Below are 25,267 nucleotides of genomic sequence, written 5' to 3' on the forward strand. Positions count from 1 at the left end.
TATCATTTGAGTGCCCAATATGTGCCAGCAACTATTTAAAGTGCTTTAAAGGAATACACTTATTTTCAAGGCAATCTAACATGATAGGTACTATTAGTATACCCTTTACTTCTAATGGGAAAATTAAAGAACTCCAAGACCCCACTTGTCACATCTCCCCACCTCCAAGCTTATGTCCCCATATACTGTGCTTGCCCTTCTAGATGGCCAACCCAAAACACACCGGTGTCCCTCTCAGACTTGAAGCCATTGCTTTAGCAATTCTCCACCCCTCCCACCATCAATTTTCCCCTTTTCCACTGGAACATACATGTTATTTCTCCCATCTTACAAAATTTTCATCTGTACTTTCTCCTCCAGCTACCACCCAATTTCTCTATTCCCCTTTATAGCAAAATCCAATGAGCGAGTTGGTTATTAGTTACTATGACTTGTTTCCAACTCCTCTCCTCCCACTGACTCTTAAACCCACTCAAACCTAGCTTTCACGATCACTCACTGAAACTGCTTTTGCTAAGGTCACCAGTGACTCCATATTGATAAATCCAATGGCCAACTCTCAGTCCCATTCTTATTTGACACTTCAGCATCTTGACACTTATCCGCAAAAACAACTTCAGTTTGGTTCCAGGACATGATATTTTCTTCTTCCCATCTCACAGGCTACCTCTGTCTCTTTTGCTGGTTTTACCTCTTTTCCCTGACTTTTGAACATTGCTCAAGTTACCCCAGGGCTTGCCCTTGAAGCTTTCTTTTCTCAGTCTATACCAACTTCCTTCATGATCTCAACCAATCTCAGGGCTTTCAATGACACCCATATGATGACTTTCATGGACAGAACAGATTCTTCCTACCCGCTGCAACACTCTAAACTCATATATACACAAGTGCTAACCTGACATCTCCCCTTGATGCTCTGGCAGACTGTATTTTTTTCAAATACAGGTGTATTTTTCAAAGATATTGTACTGTATTTTTCAAAAATATTCTATTGTATTTTTCAAAGATAGCTGCAAGATTATCTCCCATCTCACACGATCCTTGGCAATGTCCCCTCCCCTAGAATCAGAGCTAGCTTTAGGACTCACTTGTGATCAACGTAATGTGAAAGAAGGGACACTGCATGGCTTGGAGGCCAGGTCAGAAAAGATCATGCACTTCCTGAGTCTTGGTACACTCACTCTTCAACAGTTCCCGCGAGGGACCCAGCGGCCATACTTGGAGAAACCTAAGCCACATGGAGGCCATGTGAAGGTGCTCCCATAGGCAGCAGCCAGCTGAGCCCAGCCCTCAAGTCATTCCAGCCCCTAGCCATTGGAATTCCCCAGCAGAGGCCCAATCACAATGGCGCAGAGACAAGCCTCCCTGCTGTGTCTTGCCCGGATTCCTGACCCACAGAATCCCTGAATGTAATAAAATGCTTGTTTTATGCCATTAAGGGTGGAGTTGTTACAAAACAAATAATCAGAACAAATGTGTACTAAACATCTCAAACTTAATGGGCCTTACACCAAACTCCCAAATTGTCTTTTCCTGCTTCTCCATCCTTCCCTGCCCTGTAGACTCTTTGTTCTTACAACAGCCTCTTCCAATTCAGCAGAATCCTCTATCCTATCAGCATCAAGCCAAAAAAAATTTTTTTGGGGACAGGGTCTTACTTTGTCGCTCAGGCTGGAGTGCAATGGCACGATCTCGGTGCACTGCAGCCTTGACCTCCTGGGCTCAATCGATCCTCCCACCTCAGCCTCCTGAGTAGCTGGGGCTACAGGTGCATGACACCATGCCTGGCTGGTTTTTTTTGACAGTCTCGCTCTGTCAGACCAGCTCTGGCCGCCAGTCTGGTCTTGGAACTCCTGACTTCAGGTGATCCACTTGCCTCGGCCTCCCAAAGTGCTGGGATTACAGGTGTGAGACACCGCGCTTAGCCGCAGGTGAGTTTCAAAACTCAAAGATGGCTGGGCGCTTTGGCTCATGCCTGTAATCCCAGCACTTTCAGAGGCCGAGGCAGGCGGATCACCTGAGGTCAGGAGTTTGAGACCAGCCTGGCCAGCATGGTGAAACCCCGTATCTACAAAAAATATAAAAATTAAGCCGGGCGCGGTGGCTCAAGCCTGTAATCCCAGCACTTTGGGAGGCCGAGGCGGGCGGATCACGAGGTCAGGAGATCGAGACCATCCAGGCTAACACGGTGAAACCCCGTCTCTACTAAAAATACAAAAAATTAGCCGGGCGTGTTGGCGGGCACCTGTAGTCCCAGCTACTTGGGAGGCTGAGGCAGGAGAATGGCTTGAACCTGGGAGGCGGAGCTTGCAGTGAGCCGAGATCGCGCCACTGCACTCCACCCTGGGTGACAGAGCAAGACTCCGTCTCAAAAAAAAAAAAAAAAAAAATATATATATATATATAATATATATATATATAAATTAGCCAGGTATGGTGACGGATGCCTGTAATCCCAGCTACTCGGGAGGCTGAGGCAGGAGAATCGCTTGAACCCAGGAGGCAGAGGTTGCAGTGAGCCAAGATTGCACCACTGCACTCCAGCCTGGGTGATGGAGTGAGACTCTGTCTCAAACAAAACAAAAAAACCCACCAAAACTCAGAAGACATGGGTTTTAAAATCCAACATCCTTCACTTGGGATGCTGTCAGTTTCCCATCACGCCAACAGCTCACTTCCGCCCTCAGTCTGTTCATGTTGTAGCCAGAGTGATCCTTTTAAAATGTCCTATCATGTTACTCTTCTGCTGAAAATCCTCCTGCAGCTTTTTTTTTTTTGAGAGGGAGTCTTGCTCTGATGCTCAGGCTGGAGTGCAGTGGCGTGATCTAGGCTCACTGCAAGCTCCGCCTCCCGGGTTCACGCCATTCTCCTTTCTCAGCCTCCTGAGTAGCTGGGACCACAGGCGCCCGCCACCACGCCTGGCTAATTTTTTTATTTTTGATAGAGATGGGGTTTCACCATGTTAGCCAGGATGGTCTCGATCTCCTGACCTTGTGATCCGCCCACCTCAGCCTCCCAAAGTGCTGGGATTACAAGCGTGAGGCACTGCGCCCGGCGCAGCTTCCTCTTTTACTGAGGGTAAAAGCCAAAATACTTAAAATGGCCCACAGGACACACCCCTTCCCTATAGACCTTTCTGACATCACTTCCTACTTAACTTGGCTCTAGCCACATTCGCTCCCTTGCTGTTCTGCAAAGGCTCTGAAACACTCCCTTACCTGGAATACTTTACCCCCAGACATACACATGGCAGACCCCTTATGCTTTCTCGTGAGTAGTCTTCTCTCCTAAACTACATTGTTAGTCATGTATTATATTAAGATGTTTGGGTATAACTATACATTCTGTAAATACCAAGTCCCTATATCTTAGTGCCTAGAACAGATACAAGGACACAGTAGGTAAGACTTAAGGACTATTTGATAAATTAATGAATAAATCTGCTGCCAATTCATCCAAATATAAAAATTCCTCCAAAATCAGAGGAAATAACCAATCTTAAAATCCAATCATAAGATAACCATCATCTTGTTATATGAACACGCGCAAGAAAAGGACAAACTTATCTCTGTAATTCTTTATTAAAAATACTGCTGTACACATAGAGACTGAAAACAGGATTAAAGATGAATAACACAAATTGGGTCATGACATTAGAACTTAACATACTGGTGCTTTTTAGGGAAGTTGCTGACATCCAAATCACAGAACCAAGGTCAAAAGCAAAATACAAAGGTACCCTCAAAAATATTTACAATGAAGTAAATACACTAACAGGATTTAAAACAGGTACAAAAAATTGAAATGACCGTTACATGATTTCAAGGGTTGTCCTTTCTGTGCTTTTATCTGTCACGACAGGAAGGTGTGGAAAGTTTATATCCTTAATTTGACTACTCTTGGATATTAAAATCTTTCTATTAATTAAAAAGACTTTTAGACAACCTCTTAAATGGAATTACACTATGGAAAACAGGGCTCCCCCAAAAACACCTAGGCAGAACTGAGAGTTCTTTGAAAACCATTCCCAATAAAAACTAAATGAAAAATAAATATAAAACAAAGCTTAAAAAAATATGCATTACCTGACACCAACCTTTTCTGGCTGACAATATTTATTCATGAAAACATATCAGCTGTCTACCTTTTATATGCAAACCAAGTCCTGAGGTTAACTAGGGGCTGAAGCAAACTAGCATTTAGGATGCAAACATTCTTGGATTTGTGATGTAAACTTGCCTTGCAGAGGGAAGTTTGCTGGTCTATACAGAATGAGAAATTCAAGCCCTATTTTAACCCCTGTCCTCTTTAGCTTTCACAAAACATTGGTCCACAAATTAAATTTTCAAAAAGTTCCCATACCCCAAAACTAAAATAGATGATCCCCTTTCATTTTCAAAGAAAACAATATTGGAAAAAATCTCCAGCCCGCTTATAAATTAAGCATTTCATATTTCTTCTAGAATACAAGTAGTTCTTTTTTGTACAAAAGAATTACAATATGATTTGTCAAAAAACATATAAAAAGACAGCTGCTCTTCCTCAAATACATGAGCTAATGATAAAAGACTTTTGCATGTTAATGTCTCCAAGTTCTTCTTTTTACATAAAAAAGAACATTATGGTGGCAAATGTTAATTATCCTTTTAATATTGAACATTATGTTCTTTTAAAATCCATCCAGATCAAATGCAATAATTTTCAACTCAACAACTGATGCTACCAAACGTGGACTCAATATACTTGTTAAAACGTGTAAAGCGTGTCTCTAGTCCTCAAAGCTTTCAGGTGAAGAGAGGTGCTTTTTCTTGATGCAAATCTCAAGGCAGAGAAAATCATTTTAAAGCTTATAAAAAGTGGACAGAGAAATATTAAAAACTTCTCTGAAATATACAAATATGTGTAATTATTAAAATTGAAGACAGTAACATCAGTTGCAAGTGCTTGGAAGTCTGTCCTGACCTTTTGAGTTTCCACATTTTCTTCATAGTTGCATGGTGAGCACCCAGTGCTAGTAAAACATTCAGTGCTGGGAAAGGAGATATAGTCTTCATTACTGTTTTTTAAGAAAGAAAATTCCTATGTATTTGGCAGTCTTCAGTATCAAAGTATAGGTATTTCATTTACTAGAAATTCCATGAATACCCAAGTTTGGCGACAACTGCATGTCCAAATATTAAGAAAGTTAAGAGGAGGAAAATTCCAAACTTTTGAGATGGACTTATTCAGGAATATCGCACAGAGTGAGTTATTATCAAAAGTACTATTACTTTGGGCTAAGCAGTGACTGCAAAGGCACAGCAGATCGTTATCCCTCCAATTTCAGGCTGTAAAACATCAGAAAGCTCTTGATACCAGACCACTGCTGAGTTTAGTTCATCTTCTGAACAGTGTCTCTGTGTCTGTCTCCAGTGTAAAGGACCATAATAAAGCTGTGGTTCAAAGAGCAGAACTTCATAACCAAAAAAAAAAAAAAAAGCAAACTGGAAAGAACCTAAAGTAATATACTCCTGAACTTTAGGCCTTTAACACAATTTCTTAATTTTCTCCTATTTAAAAAATGTGCATAAATGTAAATGTATCTGACTAGCAGGCAAATGTCTTTTTAAAAGGGCTCTAGTTGAATTTGAAGGAAAGAGCTATACATGCTCCTTCAGTTACTGTTTATCTGATCTTTATTCAGACAGGATTTAAATCAACTAACAGGGAATTCATATCCAACAATTCACCGGTATTTTCTTGGTATGTTCTTAAGAACAAAACAAAACAAAAATCTCAATTTGAACTAACAGTGGGTGGCATACAGAGAGCTTGCATACAATACTCTTACAAGAATTACGTACTATACTGAACTTCTATGAAATTATTTACCTGGTCCATAATGTTATTCAGGGCAACCCATCCCAAAAAGAGCAAATTCTGCAACCCTCAATGGCAAAAACGCTGCCCAGCATTGCTTCCCAAAAATGTCCTTGCAAACAGTTTCCCTTAATAAGTATACAATGTGGCAAAAGTTCAAAGATCAGAAAAAGTCTTTAAAAAATTAAAATTAGTGCATATACAAGTGGAAAAAACAAAAGTAGGAACATCATTCACCTGATGGTGCTCCTAAATCTAAAATAAATTCTTCACAGATATAGCCTCCAATGGCAGCCATAGCTCTTGGGTAAGTGAAACATTCTTCCTTTCAAGTAACAGTGTACCTGACTGAAGTGCAAGCAGCTTTGCTCATCTCCTGTTCGTTTCCCAAATGTGAATGAGATGATGAAAAGTTCAGCTGTAGTGCAATTTGCTATTGGTTAAGGTCCTTAGCCATGTCTGGCGTGCTTTTTTAGCAAATACTACAACTGACCATTTGCAGCTGCAATCAGTTCTTGAAAAGTATTTTCAAAGCAGCGCTTTAAGTCACTGTAGGTCACCACAAGTACACTCTTCTCATCTCTGGAAATCAGGCTTATTTTTTCTGGCACACCAGCATCTAGCTGAAACAATATATACACAAAACATGAAATTCATAACATGCAGAAAAGAATTTACGTTTGCAGCAAAGATAAAGTATCTAAATTTTTTTTGTCACATTCCCTTTCAGATATCCATGAGTACATTTACATCATTCATCAGTATGCACATAATTTTCAACTCAGACATTTTTACACAAACACTGCCCTATGTTTCTAACTATTCCTTCATGCTTAATGTTTGTTTGCATTATAGTTTACCCAGTTGATGCTCAATAATTTTTCTCCCAATATCTTCCATTTTTGGCATAATGAATTACAGTGCAGTGAACATACTCATCTACTTAATTTTTTTCTTCTGTAGGAAGTATTTTTTTCCTTAGGAAAAATACTTAGAAATATAAATATTAATAATAAAATGTAAAGTATTAAGAAATTGGTTTTTAAAAAGTTAAAAAACACAAAAAAAGTAAAGTAGAAGTGGTTTTATAGCTTAGTACATAGAACCAAATTGATTTCCAATTAGACACCACGAATTTATAAGTTTTTATTTTTATTTATTTATTTTTTTGGGATGGAGTTTCACTCGTTGCCCAGGCTGGAGTGCAATGGCACTATCTTGGCTCACTGCAACCTCTGCCTCCCAGGTTCAAGCAATTCTCCTGCCTCAACCTCCCGAGTAGCTGGGATTATAGGCACCTGCCACCACGCCCAGCTAATTTTTTGTATTTTAAGTAGAGATGGGGTTTCACTATGTTGGCCAGGCTGGTCTCGAACTCCTGACCTCAGGCGAGCCACCCGCCTCGGCCTCCCAAAGTACTGGGATTACAGGTGTGAGCCACCGTGCCCAGCCTAATTTATAAGTTTTTAATACTTTTCCAGCAACCCCACAGCAAATGAGCACCTTGCTATTTAAATTTAGATTTTAACTACTATTATCAAAGTTTTTTCATACATTTACTTTTGGTATTTCTGCTTGTGTAAATGCTAGTATATGATCTTTACTCATGACCCTAATGGAATTTGGCAGTAATATTTTAGCAAGGTCTTTATAAAGCATAAATACTGATCCTTAGTCTATCGACTTGTCTTGTTATGGTTTTCACTTTATTTTTGTTATTTTCAATGTACTTTTGTATTTCATTAATTGATACATAACTCATTAAAATATGTTTACAACTCACTGAAGGCTCAAACATTCAAATCATTTACCAGACAATTTCTGTCATTATCATTATTTCTACCAAAATAAGCTTATATAAAATCTTAATTTTGTATAATCAATCTGGCCATCCTTCCCTTTTAATTTAGCACACTCTTTTCAAACTTAGAATATTGTCACACTTCAGATTTGGGGTATTATTTACTACTACTTTCATGATGTGAAATAGAATTTTCTTCAAATTTTCAATTATCCTAATATTCATTAAATGATCTTTGCTTAAGGCAACTGTCCATGGCTTATTCCATATTACCTACTTGTCGGTGTTTGTTCTGGTTCGACGTATTTTTAATTACTGATGCTCTGATACTATGTTCTAAAATCTGACAGAATTATTTTCTACATATTGCTCTCAAGAAAAGGTTTTTCCCCTAACAGAAATAAAGGGAAAATAAATATATAACTCATACTGAATTAGTTTAATGATACATATAGTCTTGTGCAGTCTTTTTTTTTGATACAGAGTTTTGCTCTTGTTGCCCAGGCTGGAGTGCAATGGCGCAATCTCGGCTCACTGCAACCTCTGCCTCCTGGGTTCAAGTGATTCTCCTGCCTCAGCCTCCCAAGTAGCTGGGATTACAGGCATCTGCCATCATGCCCGGCTAATTGTGTATTTTTAGTAGAGACGGGGTTTCTCCACATTGGCCAGGCTAGTCTCGAACTCCTGACCTCAGGTGAGCCATGCACCTGGGCCTCTCAAAGTGCTGGGATTACAGGCGTGAGACACTGTGCCTGGCCAGTTTTGTGCAGTCTTTTTTTTTTTTTTTTTTTTTTTTGAGACAGAGTCTTGCTGTTGCCCAGGCTGGAGTGCAGTGGCGCGATCTCGGCTCACTGCAGGCTCCGCCCCACGGGGTTCACGCCATTCTCCTGCCTCGGCCTCCCGAGTAGCTGGGACTACAGGCACCCGCCACCTCGCCCATCTAATTTTTTGTAGTTTTTAGGGTTTCACTGTCTTAGCCAGGATGGTCTCGATCTCCTGACCTTGTGATCCGCCTGCCTCGGCCTCCCAAAGTGCTGGGATTACAGGCATAAGCCACCGCGCCCGGCCTGTGCAGTCTTAATGTACGTTATTGACAATACTCCCTACAGAGTTTTAAGGAAGTTAAAGGAAGGCAAAGTAGTGCTTAAAAACAAACCATAACATTTTCCCTGAAAGGTTACCACACTGTACATTAATAGTTCTAAATCATGTGCTACAGTAGATATTTTTTCCTCTAGTACTTGTAATTCAGGAAAGTTTAGACCAAGAGTCAGTAAATGTTTTCTATAAAGGGTCAGACAGTTAATGTTTTAGGTTTGGCTTATTGTTTATTTTACAACTTTTTAAAAATGTAAAACTATTCGAGGCTCTCACGCTATAAAAAAATAGGCCATAGAACGGATTTGGCCTGCAGGCCATGGCTTACCCCAGCTCCTGGTTTATACATAAACCTATACAGAGACTACATTCACTCCTGGAGACCAGTTCTGAACTTCATAATGCCAAGTAATTCATAACGGAAGTGTCTTCTTTCTTTTCTCTGTAAATTTTGTCTTTCCCAACCTTTTCTTTTTTTTTTTTTTTTTTTTTCTTTTTCGAGACGGAGTCTCGCTCTATCGCCCAGACTGGAGTGCAGCGGCCCGATCTCGGCTCACTGCAAACTCCGCCTCCCGGGTTCACGCCATTCTCCTATCTCAGCCTCCTGAGTAGTTGGGACTACTGGCGTCTGTCACCATGCCTGGCTAATTTTTTGTATTTTTTAGTAGAGACGGGGTTTCACCGTGTTAGCCAGGATGGTCTCGATCTCCTGACCTCGTGATCCACCCGCCTGGGCCTCCCAAAGTGCTGGTATTACAGGCGTGAGCCACTGAGCCCAGCCTTTTCCCAACCTTTTCTAAAATATAATGCTGCTGGGCGTGGTGGCTCACGGCTATTATCCCAACACTTTGGGGGTGGGTGGATTGCTTAATCTCAGGAGTTTGGGACCAGCCTGAGCAATAAGGTGAAATCCTGTATCTACCAAAAGGACAAAAATTAGCTGAGTGTGGTGGCGTGTGCCTGTGGTCCCAGCTATTCAGGAGACTGAGGTGGGGAGGAAGACCACTGCAGCCCTGGGGAGTCAAGGCTGCAGTGAGCCATAAGCATCACTGCACTATAGCCTGGATGACAGAACAAAATCCTGTTCCAAAAAAAAAAAAAGAAAAAAACTCACCTCACCTCTCAAATAAATTTATGATCTATTTTTTATCTACTTAATTCATCTAATCATCAAATTCACCATTTATAACAGCTGGACCTGCTAGTAACTGATGTCACTAGTATTGTGCTTTTATTATTTACTACTTGATTACAAAACCTAGAGTTGGGCTGGGCGAGGTGGCTCACGCCTGTAATCCCAGCACTTTGGGGGGCCGAGGCGGGCGGATCACGAGGTCAGAAGATCCAGACCCTCCTGGCTAACATGGTGAAATCCCGTCTCTACTAAAAATACAAAAAATTAGCCAGGCGTGGTGGTGGGCGCCTGTAGTCCCAGCTACTTGGGATGCTGAGGCAGGAGAATGGCCTGAAACCGGGAGGTGGAGCTTGCAGTGAGCCTAGATGGCGCCACTGCACTCCAGCCTGGGTGACAGAGCGAGACTCCATCTCAAAAAAAAAAAAAAACACCTATAGTTAATAATGATTTGATAACACCCAACATAACTCACAATGATTCAGAAGGGGTTCGATTTTTTAAAAATAAGCACAAATTTATTTTTTTGCTTTTTACCATTCACTGTTTTATGTGGCATAACAAAACCACATGTAAATAAAACATTGCATAAAGGAGGGAAGCAGTCATTTTGTAATACTTTATCATAATAAAAAGATCCACAATAAAACATTCTAAAATTATTCACGAAGGCCAGGCGCAGTGGCTCACGCCTGTAATCCTACCACTTTGGGAGGCTGAGGCAGGCGGATCACTTGAAGTCAGGAGTTCGAGACCAGCCTGGCCAACATGGTGAAACCTTGTCTCTACTAAAAACCTTGTCTCTACTAAAGATTAGCTGCGCATGGTGATGGGTGCCTGTAATCCCAGCTACTCGGGAGGCTCAGGCAGGAGAATCACTTGAACCCGGGAGGCAGAGGTTGCAGTGAGCCAAAATCATGCCACTGCACTCCAGCCTGGGCAACAGAGCAAGACTCTGTCCTCCACTGCCCCAAAAAATTATTCATGCAAGTATTTAAAAAACCCTCCCATTGTAGAAAATGTTATTAATAAAATGTCTTACAGGCTACTGTAAGAGAACATCCTGATTTCTTAAGTCTCCTAGTATTTGTAGAAGATACAACTCTATACAAATTATAGGGAGAATTATGATCTTAAAAAATCTAGATACAAATTACCTTGTTAAGACAAGAAATGATATGACTGAGGTCAATCCAGGGAGCACCTGCTTCTGTCACCTGATGAAAAAGATGATCCCTAAAGAGTTTCAACAGATAACGGTCTCCAGTTTCTGACCAAGTGGGATCCTTCTGAAACCTGGGGGAAATGAACATTTTACCTCAGTAACTCATGCTGTATGCTCTGCGGCCATATGTCTATTTTTTAGATTCCAAACTAGTTTTACTTTTTTTCCCAATAAACAAAAAATTGGGAGGGAGTCTGGTACAGTGTTTTTAAAAAATAATCTGACTGAACTAGTAAGTATATGAATTCCAGTTTTCAGTTAGCAAATGTCAGGGGGAAATTATCCCTTATGGATTCCTATTTTATATTACCTCCTTATTTCAGCCCCTACCATTAGATAAAATAGAAAAGATAAAAATGTCTTTAAATATCTTCTCTTTTCTTCCTCCCACTCTGTAGGTTACAGAATAGAGAGAGGTCAGATACATCTTCTACTTCACCAATAAGCATAAAATAGAAAAATGTTTAGGAAACAAAAAGGAAGTAAATATCGGTTTCCTACCATTCCATGTGAAAATAAGCTGTGAAGAACCAGATGACCACTGTGAGTTTTCAGTGACCTTAGGGAACTTACAGTCTAGTAGGAAACAGATGTTATTCAAATAATCAAAGAAAGCTGTAACTGCATATTTACATAATGCTCCTAAAAGGAATATGATATAAAACAGAAAGATGAATTTATCTATGGCCGCGCCTGGCCAATAACCCCTTTTCTATATCATTTAAAGTCGTTCTGCTTCCCAGATCAAGCTGTGATACAATTCCCATTAAGAAAAAACAGGTAAAAACAATGATTATAGAAAATGTATAACATTAAATTTATGTAAAATTATGTGTGAATATAAGTATATAAAGAAATTAAGGAAGGTTTTCCAGAGGAAGTAGTGGCTGCTCTTCCCAGAATAAGGATGCTCCTTTGTCAGAGATCGGTATTTGCATGGAGCATTGAGGAAACTTAAGGAAGGTCATGTGTCTGAACGGGTTGGGGGAGAAAAGAGAAGAAAAGAAGAAGACAGAATACATGCAGAGGGAGGGTAAGGGCAAGGAAAGGGACAGAGTGGGGGTAAGGAAAGGGACAGAGTGAAGACAAGAACAAAGAATGGGGGATGGGGGGAATAAAATTAAATAGAAGGCAGATTTGACGCCAGGATGAGAAGTAGGTAGAGATCAGACTACACAGCTCAGGACATGTTTTAAAACTGGGTCTTTATTCTAAGAACCAGGGGAGAAGTTCACCATATGGTTTTAGCACAATCATATATATATGTTGGCAAAGGTCACTCCAAGGACTTCCAGTTAAAATGAGGATTAAACACCCATTTATCTCTGCTCCCTTTCAACAGCCCATCAAATTGACTGTAAATGTCTAAGAAAGGGTATAAACACAAGAACAAAGGGATCAGAAAAAGCAACAATAGTGAACAAGAGATCATCATGAACATCTGGAATGCAGAGGCAGATAGGTAAGTGGGATGGCTTAGTAGACCTGACAAAACTGAATCCTCATTCTACAGGGGATGTGGGAAGAGGGTGCCCACAGGAAGCAAGCCACCCACACTGGCGTAGCTCAGAAACTGAAGCCACAAAGGACTACTAAAAGTGCAAGTTTGGACTGAGGCTGAAAACAGGAGAATTGAGAAAAGGTTCTACAAACGGCAAACAGATAACCCATCTCTCAACCCCACCCCCACCTGTCTGGCAAAAATCTGGAGGTTTTACTTTCTAAAAAGGGTGAAAGAGAGAAGCTCGAGCCTCAGGGATGGCAAGCAAACCAGAAGAAGAGCTGAAGAGTGCTGGATGACACCCTATTCAACAAATGCTTTCCCTCTGTGTGGTTCTCAAACCCTGGCTGTCAGGCTTATACCACAGACAGTAGAGGTTGGAAGATTCTTTTCAGGGGATGCTGACCTGTACAAGACAAATGACAATCCTTGAGAGTCTACCAAAAACAAACAAAAATCATGTATAACAACATCACACTGCTTTATCACAGAGAAAGGTTCAACATTCTATAATCCCTGCCCTCACAAAGGCTTCCCATTGGCTTTTTAGGACCTTATTTTTAATACAAATGGACAGCTAAGTATCAGAAATCTTTTGAGGAGGAAACAAAACAAAACAAAATAAAGCAAACTCTTGTTTCCTATGAGATACTGCAGGGAATGGAACAAAACTTAAAACTAAGACAAACAAAAACCAACCACCAGCAAAAATCTATTAACTGACGGCCTCAGAGAAACAAGAATTAGATGGTACAAGACAAACATTCAGAAAACAGAATTGTTCTTGGAAAATAAAAATATGATAGCAGAAATTTAAAAATTCAAAGAATTAGAAAAAAACCTTTAATTTTAGAAAAATACAGTTGAGATAACTGCCCAGAAAGTAGAACAAAAAAATTAGAGATAGAAAATAGAAGAGAATATTTGAAAATCAATTGCAAAGGTCTAACATCTGAGGGATGAGAATTCCAGGACAAGAAGTTATTAAAGAAACAATGAAGACCATGTCCCAGAACTGAAGGACGTTAAGTTTCCAAGATTAAAGGGGTTCACCTGTTAATCCATCATTATGACTCAAAACCCACACCAAGGAACATCACTGTGAATTTCTGAACATCAGTGACAAAACAAACAAACAAACAAACAAAACCCAAAAGCTTGGAGGAAGGAAAGGATTTATAAAGAAAATGGCTTTGAATCTGCCTGGAAGTTAAAAGGAACAATGCTTCAAATTCTGAACTATCATCACTATTATTTACCTATGTACTCAAAGTACCCGCTAACACAACCACTCAAGAGAAATTAAAAGTATAGAAACTGGGAAGGAAACTATCATTATTTGCAGATGATACGATTAAACACCTGGGAAACTCAAAGAGAATTTACTGAAAACGACCCAAACAATAAGGTACCAGAGCATAAAATTTAAAGAAATCAAGAATTCTCGGCCGGGCGCGGTGGCTCACGCTTGTAATCCCAGCACTTTGGGAGGCCGAGGCGGGCGGATCATGAGGTCAGGAGATCGAGACCACGGTGAAACCCCGTCTCTACTAAAAATACAAAAAATTAGCCGGGCGTGGTGGCGGGCGCCTGTAGTCCCAGCTACTCGGAGAGGCTGGGGCAGGAGAATAGCGTGAACCCGGGAGGTGGAGCTTGCAGTGAGCCGAGATTGTGCCACTGCACTCCAGCCTGGGCAACAGAGCGAGACTCCGTCTCAAAAAAAAAAAAAAAAAAAAAAAAAAGAATTCTCATATATACCAATAACAAGAAGACAGAATGGGGGAAATTTTCCCACTTATAATAGCAACAAGATGAAATACCTAAGAATACACTCAGTATTGCTATAACTATATAAAGAACAACTTAAATACTACTGAAGAATACAAAAGTAGACATCAACAAATAGAATGACATACCATGATCTTGGTTACGATGACTCAACATCTAAAACCACAAATGTTCCCAGAGTTTAAACATGATAAACATGCTATCTTCCCTATGAAGAAACCATGAGGTTTACTGATTTTTTTTTTTAACTAAAGAAGCTGATTCTAGAATTTGTACAGAAAATTTAATAGTATTAGGAAAACAACAAAGTGGTGCCCAATGAAATGGAGATGGGAAAGAATACTGCTAGATTTCAAAATTAAAGATTGAATTAAAATAGTATGGAAGAGGTGTGGCTTCAAACTAGTGGGGAAAAGCTACATTGTTCGACTATTCAATAAATAGCTTTTGGACTACTAGGTAGTCTTGGGGACAAGGGGAGATGGACTTACACCTTACACCCTATACAATTTCTAACTACATCAAACATTTTTAATATGAAGAAATGAAACCACAAATGTTCTGGAAAAAACCATGAAATAGTTCCTTCATAATCTTGGAGTGGAAAGAGGCTTTCTAACTTCTAACTTCTGGATTCAAAATCCAGAAGCATAAAAGAAATTTGGTCAATTACAGACATACACAAATGTCTCCAAGGGTGGGGAATGAGCAGTCAAACAAAAAAAAAAAATCACAAAAACAGTGAATCTCTTTAGCTCTTATATATCAATAAGAAAGACAAGCAATCCAATTGAAAATAAAAATGGGCAAAGGATATGAATTGAACAGGACATAAGAATGGATCAATAGCATAAAACAGATACTCAAACATGCTCGTTAAGAGTACATAGAACATAAAACTGCATTTAAATTCAACTTCTCACCTACCAGGTTGACAAAAATCTAAGAGTTTGAAAAAAGTATTTTGGTGAGGCAGTCTCATGAATTACACATGGGTAAACTATTCTCCAATAGCTACGAAATTATAGTGACATACCTACTGACCTAGCAATCACAATTGGCCTACATTTACATATATATAAGATTAAGTATGCACAAGTTAGTCCCTACAGTATCACCCACCCTAGCAAAGGACTGAAAACAGCCCAAATGCCCACCTATAGGGAACCGGGGAAATAAACTATAATACATCCATAGGATAAACTACTATCAGGCCATAAAGTATGAGGAGACACATAGCATAGTGGTTAGGGGCACACATTCTGGAACCATACTGTCTAGACTGGAGTTCTGGATCATATACTTATTAATTACACAACCTTTGTTCAAGTTATTTAACCTCTCTATGCTGCAATTACTCTGTTAAATAGGAGTAACAATGGTAACTCCACCACAGGGTTGTTATGAGGAATAAGTCAGGTCATATTTGTAAACTATTTTGAATAGTGCTTGGCATATACTAAACATATCTAAATAGAAAGATTTCTAAAATACACTGTTATGATAAAATATACTGTGTATGGGCCGGGCGCGGTGGCTCACGCCTGTAATTCCAGCACTTTGGGAGGCCAAGGCGGGCGGATCACGAGGTCAGGAGATCGAGACCATCCTGGCTAACACGGTGAAACTCCATCTCTACTAAAAATACAAAAAATTAGCCGGGCGCGGAGGCGGGTGCCTGTAGTCTCAGCTACTGGAGAGGCTGAGGCAGGAGAATGGCGTGAACCCAGGAGGCGGAGCTTGCAGTGAGCCGAGATAGTGCCACTGCAGTCTGGCCTGGGCAAAAGAGCGAGACTCTGTCTCAAAAAAAAAAAAAAAAAAAAAAAAAAAAAGAAAATACTGTGTATGGTTTACATTTTTTATATATTTAAAGGGGGAGGGGATAAGAATATATAGTTGTATTTGTAACTCTGGAATAATACAAAACAAACTAAAAATATAGACTGATGGGGGCAACTGGGAATAGATATTGGGGATGTCAGGTATGAAAGACAGACTTTCATAGTTTTCACTGCAAACTTTTCCTACTTTTTACTTTATTCATAGACAACCTATTTAAAAAATTTAATTAATAAGAATAATTCCCTGGCTGGGCACAGTGGCTCATGCCTGTAATCTTAGCACTTTGGGAGGCTGAGGCAGGTGGATCACCTGAGGTCAGGAGTTCGAGGCCAGCCTGGACAACATGGTGAAACCCTGTCTCTACCAAAAATATTGGTGGTATGCACCTGTAATCCCAGCTACACTGGAAGCTGAGGCAGGAGAATTGCTTGACCCTGGGAGGCGAGGGTTGCAGAGGACAAGATTGCGCCATTGCACTCCAGCCTATGGGATAGAGTGAGATTCCCTCTCAAAAAATAAAAAAATAAAAAATAAATTAAAAAAGGAAAAATTTCCTGAGGACAATCTAGAATTTAATATGCATTCACAGTATCAATAATGTGTGAAAGTAGAATAATGCCATTTTCAAACTTGCAAGACTGAAAAAACTCACCTTTTTCAGGAAGCTACAAGGACATGCTCCACTAAGTCAAAAACAATAAATAAATAAACCAAGGAATAAAGCAAAAAAACAGGGTATCCAACACAGAGAGATAATGAGAATTCCCAGATAATACTGAAGGGAAGTTCTAGTTCTAAAGTGTAAGCATGTGCAGGCTTAAAGCATAACCAGCCCAGATAGGAACGTGAAGTGCAGAGGATCCAGAGCCAATTCTCTAGGTGGAAGGGAAAAAAGGAACTGATAGGCTATCTATTTTTGACTGCATGGAGAGGTGTTTTGTAACACTAAATACAGATTCAACTCATGTGTTCATGTGTGTGTGCACGCGTGTGCATGTGTGTAGGGAAGAGGATGAGTCATTAGCTGAATTATATATTGGGGGGAATCAAGAATAGAACTATAAGCAGACATTTTAAAGTAAAGAGATAAATGCTAGAAGAAACAGCTAAAAGAGTTTATTAAAAATGGTTTAACATACATTGTTATGTTCTCTTCACTTAGAAAAATTATTAGGGAAAACACTAAATGAGTCTTTTGACTTTGAAGAAAAGCAAGTGGACTTGAATTTCATGGTAAAAAAAAAAAAACAAAAAATTCCTCAAGTAATAATATTTATCTCTCACCTATCTCTATTAACAAATCAAACATTCCTGAAATTAACTTACGTATATAGTCATAGTAATTGCAAATTCTGTTCTACCTGTCTTTGACAGTTATGTAGTACAAACATCAACTCTGCTTATGTATATACGGTTAACGTTAACTTACAAATGAGGTGGAACTAAGTGACAAATAGTGTAAAAGGTAATGCCTTTCCACTGTCACTAATATGATGGCTATAAAAAGTATACTTTAGGCCAGGTGTGGTGGCTCACACCTGTAATCCCAGCACTTTGGGAGGCAAAGGTGGGTGGATCACCTGAGGTCAGGAGTTCAAGACCATCCTGGCCAACATGGTGAAACCCCATCTCTACTAAAAATACAAAAATTAGCTAGGTATGGTGGTGCACACCTGCAGTCCCAGCTACTCAGGAGGCTGAGGCAGGAGAATCGCTTGAACCAGGGAGGCAGAGGTTGCAGTCAGCGGAGATGGTGCCACTGCACTCCAGCCTGGCGACGGAGGGAGACTCCATCTCACAAAAAAAAAAAAAAAAAAAAGGTGTACTTTAATAGAAGGTAAGAGGCACGCAAAAATTAGAGATTTCTCAAGTCTCTAAACTGATCCGGGTAAACTTATATGAAACTTCTTCCTCAAAAAGAAGATAGAGTAGAGGTAGTATTAGTCATAAAATGTGCCCTCATGTGCAAACCACAAGAGATTTCTAACACAGCATATTTTCTGTGTGTATACATGTGTGTAAAATTCATAAGGACAGCCACACCTAGGCTGTTGTTAAAAATAGCACCTTAACAGCTAACCCAATCTTAAGGTCACTTCACATGAGAATTTTTCTCTTTTTCCAAATAAAACCAGGCATACTTATTCTTATTATGCAAAATAGTGCTCTCGATTAAAAATATATTGTAAAATACTGTAAATCCTTACTCCGGCCTCTCATTGATTGTTCCCAATTTTGCTAGGAGCCTAAACAGTCTTCCATTTTGAACCTCCTATAAAACATTTTAAAAAGAGAAAAATGTTAATGTTCCAGATAACTGAACATAAAAGCCAAAACTTACAAAAACTGGTAACCTGTACCAATATTACCTTTAAACAATAAATCCTAACATCCCCACCTTTTGGTTATACTTTTAAACAAACACAATATGTCCATTTCATTTCATAATGGTACTCAAGAAGATTATGGAGCTGTCCATAGGAATTGGAAAAGTAACTCACATGAAAAAACAAGATTTTTGTCACACGACTGTAGCAAAGCCATGAATGAAAAGAACAGTGTCCAGAGGACATAAGAAATTAAAATACCAAGCATTCAGTGCCGACAAAAATATCTGCAATCTTAGCAAATAAGGCATTATATTTAGTACAATGATTATTTTGTGTCTATTTATATACACAGATGCAAGTTGTGTGTACATTCTTTTAATTACACTCTTTACTGGCCAGGCACAATGGCTCACGCCTGTAATCCCAGCACTTTGGGAGGCTAAGGCGGGCGGATCACTTGAGCTCAGGAGGTCGAGACTAGCCTGGCCAACATGGTGAAACCCCGTCTCTACTAAAAATACAAAAATAGCTGGTTGTGGTGGCGTACACCTGTAATCCCAGCTACTTGGGAGTCTGAGGCAGGAGAATTGCTTGAACCTGGGAGGCGGAGGTTACAGTAAGCCGAGATAGCACCACTGCACTCCAGCCTGGGTGACAAAGCAAGACTCTGTCTCAAAAAAAAAAAAAAAAAAAAAAAAAAAAAAATTACACTCTTTACCTTTGCAAGGTCTTCCTCTATGACATCATTTCTCATTTGAGCAGCATCCAATTGAGTATAAAATCGAGCACCAATCATGGGCATGATGTCATTTACACTTCGCATCCTGTTTTGGTCAGTCAACAAATACCTACCCAAGATAAAAGAGGAATTACTTGAATGTTCAACATGCAATTTAAAAAACAAGATAACCCACACATAGCTGTTTTGGCTGCCATCATCTTAGCACACAAAATTTTGAAAACATTTTAATTCATGCAAGTCAAGTTCATTCTTAAATATTACATTTCATTCCTCTGGAAAACTGTAAGAGCCAATGAAGAAACAGTAAACATGTCTCTTCTCTACATTTTCACTACTATGGAAATGAGAAAGAAAAGTGAAGTAGGACTGCACTTACCCATTTCCATTCTCAAACCCTTCTTTACAATAGTGCTAGATGAAAAGACTGTTACAGGTCAGGTGCAGTGGTTCACACTTGTAATCCCAGCACTTTGGGAGGCCGAGGCAGGTGGATCACTTGAAGTCAGGAGTTTAAGACCAGCCTGGCCAACATGGTGAAACCCTGTCTCTACTAAAAATACAAAATTAGCTGGGCATGGTGGTGGGCACCTGTAGTCCCAGCTACTCAGGAAGCTGAGGCAGGAGAATCGCTTGAACCCGGGAGGCAGAGGTTGCAGTGAGCTGAGATGGCACCACTGCACTCCAGCCTGGGCAACAAAGCGAAACTCCATCTCAAAAAAATGGAAACGAAAAACAAAAATAATAAAAAGATTTTTTTTTTTTTTTTTTTTTTTTTGGTGACAGAGTCTCGTTCTATTGCCAGGCTGGAGTGTAGCAGCGTGATTTTGGCTCATTGCAACCTCTGCCTCCCGGGTTCAAGCAATTCTCCTGCCTCAGCCTCCCGAGTAACTGGTACTACAGGCGTGCGCCACCAAGCCCAGCTAATTTTTCTATTTTTAGTAGAGACAGGGTTTTACCATGTTGGCCAGGATGGTCTCGATCTCTTGACCTTGTGATCCACCTGCCTTGGCCTCCCAAAGCACTCGGATTACAGGTGTGAGCCACTGCACCCGGCCAAAAAAGAAAAGATTTTTAGAAACTTTTTTGAGAGGAATAAAAGGGGGTAGGTGTGGGGTGGGGAGCTTTTCCTATTGTTTTTCAAAGATTAATTTTCAAAACTAAAACTGGGTTTTCAATTTTGCTAAACTGAGCCTTTTTAAGAAGCTGTCCTCTGCTCTAAAACTTAATTTACAAGGTATCATGACATATTCATTTCTGAAAAATGCAGTAACAAGCAGCAGAAGGAACCACTTAAATTTCTTCTATCATTAGAACAGTGGCAGAAAATACTACACATTTCAAGGGCTACCTGTTAGAACACAAAGATTCTCAATCATCTATTGCCGCTTATTCTATACGTAAAGCCATTCTCTGCCCTTTCTCATGAAAGCAGCCTCCTACTCACTCCTTCACTCTTCTGGCTTGTAATTCTCTTATTTTCTTCATAGGTCTTATCACTACCTGAAAATATCTCACTGGTTTTTATGTTTATTTACTCTTTCTTCTCATTAGGGTGTAAGCTCCAGAAGATGGGAATTTTGTTCACCTCACTCAAAGTATCCTGCATTTGGCATATGGTAGTCATTATTCTAAAATGGGACTAATAATGGTATCTAATTTATAGAGTTATTGGGAGAATTAAAAAAATTAATTCACATCAAGCGGTTTGAAAGGGCCCGATACATGGTTTAATTACTGCATAAATTTTAGTTTGTGTTTATTATTAAAGTATAGCTTTCTTATTCATTTTTATTAAAGAAAATTTCAAACATTTATAATAGAATAGTAATATAATGAATCCCCATGTATCATCACCCAGTTTCAATAATTATTAACATATGGCTGATTATTTTTGTCCTCTATCCCCACTCTTTTAAAAACGAAAATTTAGAGATTATAACCTGAAATTATTTGAGGCATCCTAGGTATTTGCAAACTAAGGCTAGGAATCACTCTTGTGATCATATATAAAACAAGTATTTTTATTGAGAAGACAGATTATCTTATTTGAATTTGATTATGAATAGGATCCAGACAACCACTGGCTTCTAGTACTGTCACAAGTAGGACATTTATGCCAGTGTAACAAAGAACAGGTGGGCAATCCCACCCTCCATCCCCCAATTCATACCCCAGGGCTGGTCCAAAAAGAAACTGGATCATCCAGGGCTACACAGAAAGATCAGAATGGGCAGCTGTAAGCTAAAAGAGACTGTTGATTAGCACCTCTTCTCTAATACAGCTCATAACTGTAATAAAGGTTGTGGTTGCCCACCCTCTGGGATCTCCCAGTAGTAGCTATATCTTACGGAGAAGTCCTTCTGTTGTGACAGTAGTCCACAATGGGTTTCTCTTAAGCCAAATTCATCTCAAATCGATACTCAAGGATTCTCTGGAGCATTAAGATATTGGAGCGTAAGCATGGGGGTCTCCACACAAATGCTTTCCGGAATGGGTATTTTGGCCAGAGTACATGACTGGATTGCACCTGAGGCTTATTCATGATGGCTTTCACACTCTCTAGAGCAGCACTATCCAACAGAACTCCAAGATGAGGGAAATATTCCGTGTCTGTGCTGTCCAATTATGTTAGCCAGTAATTACATGTGGCTGCTGAGCTCTTGAAATGTGACTAGTGCAACTGAAGTAAACTTTAAATTTCAATTAATATCAATGTAAAAGGTCACATGTAGCTAGTGGATACCAACAAACTTCTACTGGGTGCCCTTTAACCAAATGTTTAAAACATCAGTAACTAATTTAAGCAGACTGGTTTATCAATTTATCTAAGAAATATTTACTTTGCAATAAAAATACAGAAATAAAGTTTCTGTTTTGATTTTAAATAGTGGGAACCAAAACAATCACTTAAAACAAAAAAAGCTCTGTCTTATCGCAAATAATCATTCTGTACAATTTATCATATATTAAAACTTACAAAATCAGATTCTTCAGGTCAGAGGAATAGTTGATTGTCACAAGTTCCATGGCTTTCTGTAAATTCTCTCGCTGAATTCCTGCCAAAGAGTTGCAAGCCAAAGCCAACACAACTTTTCCTAATGATATCAGATCTGCTTGCTGACATGAAAGAATAAATATAACTTTTAATTTTCATTTCATAGGTACTCATTTAATACAATGATACTATTGCCTAAATGGAAAAAGCATCATTATAAATAAGCTGCAGGCAGGGTTCTCAAATATTGGTGCTCCTCAGAATAACCTGGAGCTTATTAAAAAGACGACTTCTGAGCCTCTCCACCAGAGATTCTCATTGGGTGGGTCCAGAAAATGGCTCAACATTTTTAAAGCACCCAGGTAATTCTGATGAAGGCAGTTCTAGGTCCACACCTTAAGAGACTTTAAGCGATTCCCATGCCAACTACAAATTGCCACTTTTAAAAGTTTTTCTAATTTTTTCTTATTTAAATAGAGGTAATATTCTTCTCCATTACAACAAATTTAAGGTTACTATACATTTGCTTTGCTATGACCACTATAACTTAACATACATACTTTTCTCATTTTCTGTAACTCCCAGAATATAGTGGGAATGTGAAGGATTATGTGAAGAAAAGTTATCCTATTACAAACATCAGCATTAACCAGATTTTAAAGCAAATTCTCTAGAACATTAAAAATGCTGCAAACCTCAATGAATGACATCCCATCTATCTTTGTTTCCAAATAGACTATTTTTACTCATACTCTTAACAGATCTTTGAGCTCTGGAACCACCACCTGCTTTCCTAAAACCTCTCCCACTCAAGATATACCATTCTGAGGCTTTCCTTCTAAAAGGATTTTCAAAAGACAGCCGGCTGAATTAAGTCCTTTATCACCTATTATAACTCCAGGAAACAGTATGGTCATCCCAAGTGGCCCTGATTGGTAGGAAGCTATTAACAACCACATGCCTTCGAGAATGGGGTACTTCAGAGTTAACATGAAACCATCTGAAGCAATTTCTACAACAGACATTTGCAGATCTTTAAAATCTGAGAACTCATCTAAATTATTAGACACATGCTCATTTACTAAACATTAGTTTATTATAAGGAATTTTCAAGCCTAGCTGTACATCATCATCACTTGAGAAGCTTAAAAACAAAACCAAAATCATCAGTAGCCATCCCCTCCTCCCAATTTTGGTATAATTACTCTGGGATAAAAATCTAGGTATTGGTATTTTTCTAAGCTTCCACAAATGATGGTGATATGCAGCCAGGATTGAGAACCACTGGTTTGTTGGAATATTTGTAACTTTAAGGCAATCATTAGTGAAATTTGAGCACTGTATGGTTATACTTAACAACACCCTACCCAAATAATGAGTAAAAAGACGTTAAACCCCATTACTAAAATAATATTTAAAAGTTCATACTAAAAAATTTATCCAAAACTAGCATTTGTAAATCTGACACTGAACATGAGATAAGGAGACAGACTGATTAGGTAGACAAACTACTTTGAATCTATTAGAAAAGATCCAAAGATTCATGCCAGAAAACTTTTAAAACTTCACTGGTGGTAGAGTCAGGAGCCCAGAATGGCAGGAGGGAAGCTGGCGTGGGAAGGAGAACTATTACTGTTGCCATCATTTCTGTTTGCTGGAGGACACTGTGACGAACTCCAAAAAGAATTCCTCTCAATCACACTTTAGATCAAGTAAAACATTCCAAGTTATATTCATGAAATTACAGAAATCTCAGCCAAAAGAATCAATGCATATAAATGCCAACTATAAATTTCTATGGGAGATTCAATCCAAAGTATCCAGCAAAGCATACCAAAGATTGTTGCTATTTATCACGTGTTTGAGCAGCAGGTACCAACATACAGTCTTCCAACTCTTCAAGCAGCAGAATTTTCAGTTTGGTTCCACCCTGAACTGATGCTGTATTAAGCCTCCCTCCCAGAATATTCCATTATTCTCTATTATGAGACAGAAAACCAAAATGGTCCAAGAGAGCTGAAGAACCAGATGGGTTTAAAAAATAAGAACATCTGATTTTTAGTACATCCCGCCACCTCTCTAAAGCGGACTCAAGGTGAGAACATCCACTTTTTGAAATAAAGTACCTGTGTGACACAGTCCAGATTAGAGTTTTTTTTTTTTTAAACAAAAGAAGTTAATAAAATCTTAAGAGAGTTTCACACCATAAAATTCAGTAACTCTCCTTTCCTTATTTCTCAGCTAAATAATTTTCCATTTGTTATTTTGCTTCTTACCTCCATCTGGTTTTCCCCCCATTTGTTGAATTCAGCAGATTTGCCCCCCAACTGATTTTCAGTTTCTTCCTGATTCTTGACTTCTTGATTTCTTTTTCTGATTCTATCTATGGCTCTACTTATGTCCATTTTACTCAAAGTCAGTCTCTATTCACGTGTCTGAAACAAACTATGAAAAATAGACTACAAGAAACAATGCACTCCTCATGTATCCTCTTCTCTGTAAAATCACACTCCCCCTTTGGGACTATCTTTAATTCTTTCCTATACCTTACTATAATAAGCTATATAAAAAATCAGCTACATATATATATATACAAAAAAAGAAAGCCTGACATATATCCTTTAATGCTGAAAAAAAAAAAGGTGATAATTAATTGAAGGTTGCCTGATTTTATGAATGAAGGCATATCCTGACTTACAAATATTAATAAAGTGCCCTAAATGCTTAAAGTTGGTTGTCTGAACTCAAGGACTTTTTTCTTATGAGAAGTTTTGTTTTTCAAGGTAACTACACAACTCATAACATACCCGAACAGGAACCCTATTGAGAAAAGAATGAGGAGCGTGTGCAGTTGTTTGTTTTTTTTTTTTAATGCAGACACGGGTTTCTAGATACTTACATTAGAAGATGATGGTCCTGGCTCTAAAAATGTGTAATTTTCCTTCAAAAATTTA

The 25,267-nt window shown here is 39.0% G+C and overlaps 1 protein-coding gene across 4 annotated transcripts in view; it reads right to left on the minus strand.

Moving 5' to 3' along the window:
- Window positions 1-3,562: 3,562 nt before the first annotated feature.
- The window catches only part of PAN3 (poly(A) specific ribonuclease subunit PAN3), a 158,597-nt gene continuing 136,892 nt past the window's right edge, over window positions 3,563-25,267 (minus strand). For 3 of the 4 annotated variants that reach the window (XM_030818587.1, XM_003270216.4, XM_030818588.1), the window contains 5 exons: window positions 22,296-22,435; window positions 19,295-19,424; window positions 18,454-18,518; window positions 11,048-11,186; window positions 3,563-6,482 (listed from right to left, as the gene is read on the minus strand). In XM_030818587.1, coding sequence (XP_030674447.1) covers window positions 6,342-6,482; window positions 11,048-11,186; window positions 18,454-18,518; window positions 19,295-19,424; window positions 22,296-22,435 — 615 coding nt within the window. In that variant the 3' untranslated portion in view covers window positions 3,563-6,341. The remainder of the gene's footprint in view (window positions 6,483-11,047; window positions 11,187-18,453; window positions 18,519-19,294; window positions 19,425-22,295; window positions 22,436-25,267) is intronic. The other variant, XM_030818589.1, reaches the window with a different exon arrangement.

Source organism: Nomascus leucogenys, chromosome 9, assembly GCF_006542625.1.
Source record: "Nomascus leucogenys isolate Asia chromosome 9, Asia_NLE_v1, whole genome shotgun sequence".
Classification (NCBI taxonomy): Eukaryota; Metazoa; Chordata; class Mammalia; order Primates; family Hylobatidae; genus Nomascus; species Nomascus leucogenys.